The following is a 10,410-nucleotide window of genomic DNA, read 5'->3' on the forward strand; positions in this document are numbered from 1 at the left end:
TGTGTGTGTGTGTGTGTGTGTGTGTGTGTGTGTGTGTGTGTGTGTCTGTGTATATCTGTGTCTGTGTGTGTGTTATGTGTATGAGTACATGTTTGTGTATGTGTGTTTAATTATGTGTATGAGTACATGTTGTGTGTCTGTGTGTGCACACACATGCCACAGCCATGTATGGGTGCCAGAGGACAACTTTGTGAAATCTTGGTCCATCCTTCAACCTTCTAGTGGGTTCTGGTTGTTGGGTCTGCACAGCCAGTGCCTTTACCTGCTAAGCCATCTCACCAGTCCAGAGCTAAGTATATAAATGAGTCTACAAATTCCTGAGAATTTTGCTTTAGTTACTTAACTGTCCATTCAAAGTATATTTGGTTTAGAATGTTGTTGTGGTGTTTTGCCACTTGTATTTATGGTTATGATTGGATAATGAGAGCACGTACAGTTTTAATAGAATTTACTAAACAAAAATAAATTGGGACGATGTATATATATTGAAAACAGCTCTGAACTGATGGGGAACAAATTGACATTAGCATAGTGTGGAGCCACATTGCTTCCAGGCTTTCCTTAAAGTAATTCCAAATATTTGAGTGTTGTTAAAGAAGCCATTACTCTTTTCTATAGAGACATATGACACTGAATTGCACAGAATCAGCATTTTTACCCCTTCTGGCATGAATTGTTACTTTCTCCAAGCAAATGGATAAAGAATTTCCCTAAGGCCTGCTGTCATAGTTGTCCAGGGCTAATTTTTAACTCAAGACTGGGTCTACTGATGGCTTCTGTCTGTGAAGCTAGAGTGTGCCAAGGACTGTAAATGATTTATGCGTTAAGCAAAATGTTTGCAGGGGAATAAGAAATTGTTCAGAAGAGTAGGCAGGAGAGACTACATAATCCATAACTAAATTATAGTGCTGATTATCTGTTTTATTTGGATAGTTTAATCATGGTTCTAGCCCAAGAGTTAATGATAATAAAATCAATAATAATAACTTTGCTAATCAACTGACAGTAGTTAACAATACAGACAGGTCCAGATGATATGATGTGGTTCCTGGGTCTGTCAGAATGGAGGACTGATTCATTGTAGTTTGACTTCATCAGTGCCTTCCTCCCCTTTGTTTGCTGTTTTTGAAAGATTAGCATAATAGTCTCATATGAATACTGTGTATCCTGTATCAGTTTAGAAGTTATGTTCTTTATTTTAGTTTTAAAACAGAATTTGTCTGTTGGTCTGAAATACAGTGAACTCCCTCACTAGCAAATATGAATGTCATGACTGCTCTTGATTGGCAGCTTTCTCTCAGCCAGGTTCTGGCTCTAATCTGTACTTTGCACACATTGCCTCATTTAGTTATCCCAACGACTCTGCAGTGTGGCTGTTTTTCTTTCATTTTAAATGGGCAGCCTGATGCAGTGAGTTTAAATAACTGCCCAAGGCCACAACTCTGTTTATGTGGTTCTCACAAACAGATGTCAGAGTGACTTCAAAACTCAGGCCCCTCTCTCAGCCTGCCTTTCTAGGAAAGTGAAGAATATTCATGACAAATCTGTGCCACATAGGGGAATCAGGCGCCAGAGTGATGACACAGTGATGACATTGCTCTATGTCATAGCCTTAGAGGAGTCTTCTCTATGACCCAATTTTGTCATCAACACATTTCATTAACTTGGTGAAATATAAACATATTTCATGCATATGTACTGTATGACTCAAGTATGGCATTGTACATACAGTGTGACCCAAGGACAGCAAGTGAATATTTGTGTGTGTGTGTGTTTGTATTCAAGTGACTTCTCAATGTTTTACCGGTAACTTTAGAAGCAAAGCTACCACAAAATTAAAACCAGATTTTGGTTTATGCTTTTATTTAGTTATTAGAAGTAATGTTGGGCTGGAGAGATTAGCTCAGTTAATAAAGTGCTTGCCACATAAACATGTAGACTTGAGTTTAGTCCTCAGAACCCACCATAAATAAGGGAAGATCTGGGGCTGGAGAGATGGCTCAGCAGATAAGAGAACTGACTATTCTTACAGAAGATCCAGGTTTGAATCCCAGCACCCACATGGCACTAACAACTGCCTGTAACTCCAGTTCCAAGGGATCTGACTCCCTCTTCTGTTCTCTGGGGGCACTACATGACACGGATGCACTTACACACATGCAGGCATAACTACACATTTTTAAAAAAGCCAGGTATGGCAGTCTGTACCTGTACTCCAAGTGCTGGGAGGTGAAGACAAGCAGATTGTAGGTTTGCTGGCCTAACCTGGTTGGCAAGCATCAGGCCATTGAGAGACCGTGTCTCAAACAAACAAACAAAACAACCAAGATGGATTGCTCCTGAAGTTGACCTCTGACCTCCCTACACATATTCATGTATGCATGCACGCACGCACGCGCGCACACACACACACACAGAATTGTTGGAAGAAGCAGTATATGCTTACCTAACATGAATGAGGCCCTGGATTGAATCCTTAGCACCCTCCTTCTAAGTTTTTTCTTTGAAAGTTTAGAAGTGAGAAAGTTTTCTCACTAATAAGGACTGACAGCAACAATAATATTGTTTCTCCTGTGTGCTTTCCATGAGGAAGTTAGTATAAAGAGAAGCTTGCCAGAGTCATCCCAGCTACTGGGAACAAAACCAAGGGCCTTTTCTGAATCAGTGGGACAATAAGAAGATAAGTCAGAACCAAAATATAAATTCCATTTCTTTAAAGTTTTTTGATCTTTTAAAAAAATATTTTATTATTTTAGTGTTACGTGCATATGAATGTATTACCTGCGTGTATGTAACTGCACCCATGTCCTACAATGCCTGAGGAGGTTAGAAGAGAGCGTCGGAGTCTCCTGGAACTGGAGTTTCAGGTGGTTGTTAGTTGCCATGTTGGCTGGGAATCCAACCTGGGTCTTTTGCAAGAGCATCCAGCCCCCTTTTTGGTCTTGAACTCACTATGTAAACCAGGCTGGCCTTGATCTCATAGAGATCTGCCTGCCTCTACCTCTCAAGTGCTGGGACAATAGGCATGAACTGCTATGTCCAACCATTTCTTGAAACTTTTAAACTTTATTTGTAGTGTTTAGAATTACTTCTAAAATGGTGTCCTTTAAGCTGGGCATATTGTTTCATGCTTGTAATTTATCTAAGCTGAAAGTGAAAGTATGTAAAATGGAATTGGTATTATAAATTAAGTCAGAGTAAAAATGAATCCATTGAGGCTAGAGAGATGTTTAGTAGTTAAAGAGTGTTTGCCCATTTTCCAGAGGATCCAAGTTCCATTCCCAGCACCCGTGTCAGGTGACTTTCAACCACCTGTAACTCCAGCTGCAGGAAAGGTAACACCTTCTTCTGGACTCTGTAGGCACCCATACACCAAACACTTGTAGCCTGCGCACACACACGCACGCACACGGGGGTGCAGAGAAAACAAATCTTTAGCTGGGTGTGGTGGTGTACACCATTAGTCTTAGCACCTGGGAGGCAGAGGCAGGTGGATCTCTGTGAGTTCAGGGCCAGCCTGGTCTACATAGTGAGTTCCAGGTCAGCCAGGGCTACATAGTGAGACCTTGTCTCAAAAAGGAAAAAAAAAAATCTGTTCTTCCCTTCTATTTTGTCTTAAAGGCTGACCAAATGTGAAATGCCAGACTTAAAAATTTTTCTTTTGAATACAGTATATAGTAGAATTATGCTGATGAATATTCTTGAAGTCTGATATTGTAGCAACTCCAGTTGAGGTGGGGAGGTCTGTGGAATTTTAGATCCTGACTGCTGTATTAGAAATAATCCTTCCTTATATATTCTTATGTGACGATGAGAAAAAAATATGGATTCTTAATGGTAGAAAGTGGCAGAACTTAATGTCCTCCTCTGGCCTCTGCATGTGTGCATGTGTGCAGGGTGCTCATGCCCATGCACATACATGTGCATCCCACACACACTGTCTCTCTCACACAAAAAATAAGAAATAATAAAGCTTAATTCCTTTAGAAGGGTTCTTCAGGAAAAAAAATGAAGAGTAGCTGTTTGGTGTGTATTTCTTAGCAACACATGCTTCCTATAATTGAATGACTACCTTGTTAGCCTTATACTTATAGTCAGAAATACATATTAAATACCTATGTGTTTTGCTTTCTTTTTGCTTGTATTTAGGCTTATTTTATTTTTTTAAGAACTAGCTTTTAAACTCATTTAAAAAAATAAAATAAGACAGCTGGGCGTGGGAGGCAGAGGCAGGCGGATCTCTGCTAGTTCAAGGCCAGCCTGGTCTACATAGTGAGTTCCAGGCCATCTGGGGCTATAGAGAGACTCTGTTTCAAAAAGACCAATAATAATAAAAAAATAATAATAAGGCAAGAGATCCAGTGAAATGGCTCCATGGGTAAAAACACTTGCTGCACAAGTCTGACAACCTGAGTGTGATCCCTAGAACCTATGGTAGAAGGAGAGAACTGAATCCCAAGGGTTGTCCTCTGACTTCCACATAACATGCATGCTGTGGCATGCCAACACCTGGACATGCGCATATACATACACAAACATACAAATCTAAAGCCTGCAAATGAAAGGAAATGTGATGTTTATTTTTCTGAATTTTTCTTATTTTGCTTAACCTGAGGATTTCTAATTCCATCCATTTTCTTGCAGATATCATGATCTCAGTTTTCTTTATGACTGACATTCATTGTGTAGATGTACTGCCTTTTTTATCCATTCATCTATTGATAGGCATCTTGGCTGATTCCATTTTCTGACTGTCGTGAAAAGTAGATCAGCAAACATGGATATGCATTATCTCTGTAATGTGTGTGTATCTGTGGCATGTCTTCCAGGTACATGCTCAAGAGTGGTATAGCTGGGTGATATGGTAGTTGTAGTTTTAGTTTCTTGAGGAAACTCCATACTGACTCCCTAGCAGCCACACCGGTTTCCTTCTCAGCAGCCGGGTGCTTCTCCGCAGCATGTGCTGTCATGTCATTTGTTTTCTTGATGACAGCCATTTTGATTGGTGAGGTAGAATCTTAAAGCATTTCCTTGATTTTTAAGCATGTCAACATTAAGGATGTTGAACACTTTAAAAAATATTTATTTATTCTTTGAGAATTGCCTTTTCAGTTCATTAGTTCACTTTTCTGGTTGGATGATTTAATTTTAGTGATTTCTTTTCAGGGTTTTTTGTTGTTGCTTTGTCTTTTGATGCTTCCAACAAGTTTTGAATGTTTCTTTTTAGTATTTACAAATTTGATTAGGAAATGAATAGTAAACACTGAAATTGATATTCCAGCTCCCTGAATTTTCCATAAGGTATTTAGCCCTTAGAACTTAGTATTATAGTTGTGCTTATGACAAGAATCTGCTGATTATTTTAAGAATGCTCATAAGGGGGGCTGGAGAGATGGCTCAGCACTTAAGAGCACTGACTGCTCTTGCAGAGGACCCGGGTTCAATTCCCAGCACCCACATGGCGGCTACGAACCGTCCTTAACTCCAGTTCCAGGGAAATCCGAAGCCCTCTTCTGACCTCTGTGGCGTGACACAGTTGCACTCACATACATGCGGGCAATACACTCATACACATAAAATAAAAATAATAAAATGTTTAAAAAAAAGAATTCTCATAAGGTTATTTACTTCATGGCTCCAGTTTATATTCTGAGTTGGTTTTACTACATCTAGCACTAGGATTTTTTGTATTTTTGTGTGTGTTCATGTGTAGGTGTTTGTGGGTAAACGTGGAAGTGAATATTGGACGATGTCTTCCTCATTCACTCTCTATTTTTTTGAGACAGGGTCTCTCACTGCACCTGGGGCTCACTGATCTGGCAAGAATGGCTGGCCAGTGAGCCCTGGGAATCCTCTTGGGTTATAGATACCACATTAGGCTTCTTTTCATGTGATGCTGTGGATTAGAACTCAAGTATTCATGCTTGTGGAACATGCATTTTAGCAACTGAGACATCTCCCTATCCCTATACAAGGTTCATGTGAACACAGTAGCATAAATTTACACAAACCAGGACACAATATCAGTTTTGATTCTGTAATAGTACTTTTTTTTTTCTTTTTTTTTTTGGTCTTTTTGAGACAGGGTCTCCCTATAATCCCAGCTGACCTGGAACTCACTATGTAGACCAGGGTGGCCCTGAGTGCTGGGATTAAAGGTGGGTACCATCACGCCTGGCTCTGTACTAGTATTCTTAATCAGTCATTGAACTTGCTCCTTGAACTGAGGAACACTTTCTTGGAGTTCTGTTTTGTATATATGAGCTCATGCTACGAGGCATGACTATAGTTTGAGCATCAAACTTTCAAAGTTTTGCCATTTGGTAGAAAAATTATGTCTGCATCATACTCAGATGAATATTTGACTCGAATTTGGGGATGGGGCAGAATTTGAAGTCATCTTTAGTTATTTATGTTTACCCACTGACATTAGTGACCTAATCTTCTAAATCTTTCTATAGGAAGTTTTGGGAACGGTTTATTGCCCTGTGTCATGAAAATCACAGCCTACACGGGATCACATTTGAACAGATCAAGGCACAGTTAGAGGCTTTAGAACTCAAGAAGACATATGTGTTGAATCCACTGGCTCCTGAGTTTATTCCCCGGGCTTTACGACTGCAGCATTCAGGAAGCAGCAGCAAACAGCAGCAGTCACCACCCAAGGTAAAGGCCCTGCTAATGATATAGAAGAGGTTAGAGGGTATGGACAGAGTAAAGGGTCTAAGGTTTGTTGGGCTATTACTTAAAGTGTTGTAATTGGAGGTTACAATTGGTGACCAGCTGGAACTTTTTCTAGGTTCAGATAAGTGACTGAGAACACAGCTTGATGTTTAGCCATGCCTGCATAATGTCATAGTCATCACCAACTGAAAATTTATGGTATACTCTGTATAACTTCTCAGTGCTCCTTGCCAATAGACTCGTAGTTGTCTGCTAACACGTGAATAAAACAACACAGTTTAAAAGATTGTCACAGGAGACCTCAGCAGACTGCCTGAGAGTTCCTGGATCTGGCCTCTGTGTGGTGGTGAGCTTCCCCGAATTGAGCCATGCCTAACCCCCTAAATGGGATTACATGAGGCCCCTCCCACTCCGCTGGGGGTAAACCTCTCTGCCCAACATTAGGGGCTGAGACTTTAACAGATGGCCTGAGAGTGCCTGGAACTGGCCTCCAAATAGTGATGACCTTCCCCAAATCTCACTGTTCCCAACCCCCTAACTGGGATTATGTGAGGCCCCTCCCACTTCTCCAGGGGCAGACCTCTGCCCTACACTAGGGGCTGAGACCTTAGCAGACTGCGTGAGAGTGCCTAGATCTGGCCTCCAGGTGGTAGTGAACCTCCCCAAATTGCACTGTGCTCAACCCTCTAATAGTAACCATGTGAGTCGTCGTGTCCCCCCCCCCCCCCCCCCCCACTTGCACATGGTCGTGTCACCTGCACCCTCTGACGTGCACCCCGAGATCTTAGCAGACTTCCTGGGGGTGCCAAAATTGGGCCTCCCCTTAGCGAACTTCCCAGATTGTGCTATGAATACCTGCTGGTAGGGGTCCAAACATTAGAAGGAAGCCTGAGTGTCCCTGACTAGAACCTGACTTGGGCCTCTATGGGAGCTCCTGAGTAGTTGATCTGAAGCCATCAGTTCCCGCTAAAATAAAATCTGAGGAAACCTGAAACCTAGACCAACCAGCTTTACATACCCAATAAGAAAACAATCAAGGCACACAATAATACAAACAGAAGCAAACTTCAACAAAAGAAGGCTTGAGTTTCATACCAGAATCACAAACAACAAAAGCACATGCCAAAATCACAACGGAAAAATAATAAGGAAAACGAAAACAGCATGTTCTCGCCAAACTCCTAGAGAAGAGTTGTACAAAGAGAACCCCCTAGAGACAACCCAGGACACAGAACTTAAAAGAACAATCTTAAACACAATCAAGGAATTCAACAAATTTAAAGAACACACAAACAAATCAAAGAACTAAAAGAAGATAGGGATAAACTTTTGACTGAATTCTCAAGAGATAGAAATATTGCAGAAAACTCGGGCTGAAGGAGGAAGTGAAATAAGGAAGTGAAAACTCAGTAAGCCTATTTGGAAACAGGAGAGGGCCTCACTGCTAGAATGAATGAAGTGGAAAACAGAACATCAGCACTAGAGGGTAAAGTTGAAGAACTGGACCGCTCAAGGAAAGAGTATGAAAAAAATTAAAAACACAGGAATGGAATATGCAGGAAATGTGGGACACTATGAAAAGACCAAATCTATGTATCAAAGGCATAGAGGAAGGAGAAGAATCTCAGGTTAACGGTATTGACCAGATCTCAAACAGGATTATAGCAAAAACATTGTCACAAGGCTGGAGAGATGGCTTAGTCATTAAAGGCTCAGGTTCATAGCCTAAACATATAAAAGATTATCACACATTTTGTTTTCAAATTTTTAAAATAGTTTGTTTATTATTTATTTATTTATTTATTTATTTATTTATTTATTTTAGTGTGTGAATACACTTGTGCCTTGTACACATGAGGTGATCAGAGGTCAGTTTGGGGAGTTGGTTTTCTCCTTCCATTATTTGGGTTCCAAGGATCAAACTCAGAACATTAGGCTTAGTGGCAAGCACCTTTACCCACTGAGCCATGTCTCCGGCCCCATTCACAATTTTTGTTTTTGGAGTTGGGGGTCTCCCTGTAGACCCTGCTGACTTGGAACTTACCATGTAACCAGGCTGACTGATCTCATAGAGATCTCCAGTGCTGGAATGAAAGGTGTGTGCCACCACGCCCAGCTTCATTCACCGAGTTTCATTCACATATTTTAAAACTATGTTCTTACATGATATTATATATAAAAGTTATGTTGTAAGAACAATATTTGAATAAAGAAAACCATTCTAATATTTTATCGATGACCCATTCCTTTCAAGTAGTGTTTGACATTGTTGAGACAACTTGGATGGCTCCCTGAAGATGAAATGGCTTTACATCATAGAACAGGTCCGTTTGGGAGCAGAGATGGGGGAAGTCAAGGCCATTTCCAGTTTTGAGCCATAGTTATTTTGAGCAAAGACAGCTGGCATATTTTGATCAAGTGCATGAAAAAATTCTTGTAGTTAGGGTCCTGAAAAGCAGATTCAGAGAATGGCGTGTATAGTATTTGCTCTAGTCTGCTGGTACCTTCATAGTCCACAGCATGGTGTTAAACTTACTACTGTGAATGAAAAGAGTCAGTTCTGGGCTTTATTACACCTTACATGTACACAACAAGGAATAGTTTAATAATTTGAAGGTCTTTTAGCTAAATAGGTATTAAGCTGAGAATGACTTTTCTGTGTTAATACACAGTTGTATACTCTAAATTTAATCAAAATATACCTAACATATAATAATGCTCCTGTGACTTGGCATCATTAGGAGAATCAAGCATTCTGTATTGAGTTTCTTCTCTGTGCCAGGTATTATGCTTGAAACATGGATAAACAAATTAGCCCCAAGTCATGGACAGTGGCAGGATGGTCAGAGGAAGCAGATGGATTCATAGAGATTATACCATGGAGTTCTTGTTGAGGAGATTATTGAGTGATGGAGACAGTGGAGGTTGGAGGGTTGGACTATAAAAAAAAAAACAAAAACTAGTTCAGTTACGGTCGTGAGTTTTGCCTGTATTATTTATTTCTCTGGCTTCTGTGCCTAGAACATTGTCTGGCTCATAATAGATGCTTAGAAGTACTTTTTACTTGGATGTGGTGTTGAACATGCCTCCCAGCATTTGGGAGGCGGAGGTAAGAGGATCAGAAGTTCATGGTCATCCTCGACTATATCGTGACTTCCAGGCTAGCCTCAGCTATATGAGACCCTGTCTAGAAAAAATAATTTTTTATAAAATTATTTATTTAATAACCACATACTTAGAAGAAGCATTTCATTACAACATCATTGACATATTCAATAACAATTTCCTGAGCTAAGATGCACCTCTTTCAAAATTGACTGTAAATTTTTAGATTTACAGTTGAATTATTAAAGTTATACAATATAGTACTCAGTATAAACCCTATAAGACATAAAATTAAATGAGATTTTAACCTTTAAAAAATAAAAAAGATGCGTTGTCAAAACATACAGTTCCATACAGAAAAATTCATTTTTAATACAATTGACACTACAATGCACATGTGTTTCTAATCTCTATATATCTGATTATTACTAGTCACAGTCGGTTACTTTCTGCGTTTCATACAGAAAAATTCATTTTTAGTGCAATTGACAAGATGTTTGCACATGTGTTTCTAATCTCTATATATCTGATTATTACTAGTGACAATCGGCTGCTTTCTGAGCTCCTTGGCATCTGAGCATGGATATAAAGTCATCAAGTAGATTTCAATGGTAATGTTTT

General features: G+C 39.9%; 1 protein-coding gene across 10 annotated transcripts in view; it reads left to right on the forward strand.

The window, feature by feature from the left end:
* The window catches only part of Helz (helicase with zinc finger), a 190,728-nt gene that overhangs the window by 124,472 nt on the left and 55,846 nt on the right, over positions 1-10,410 (forward strand). For all 10 annotated transcript variants that reach the window (XM_029568373.1, XM_029568371.1, XM_029568370.1 and 7 more), the window contains one exon: positions 6,462-6,666. In XM_029568373.1, the coding sequence (XP_029424233.1) occupies positions 6,462-6,666 (205 nt within the window). The remainder of the gene's footprint in view (positions 1-6,461; positions 6,667-10,410) is intronic.

This window comes from Nannospalax galili, unplaced genomic scaffold (assembly GCF_000622305.1).
Source record: "Nannospalax galili isolate Female #2095 unplaced genomic scaffold, S.galili_v1.0 scaffold781, whole genome shotgun sequence".
NCBI lineage: Eukaryota > Metazoa > Chordata > Mammalia > Rodentia > Spalacidae > Nannospalax > Nannospalax galili.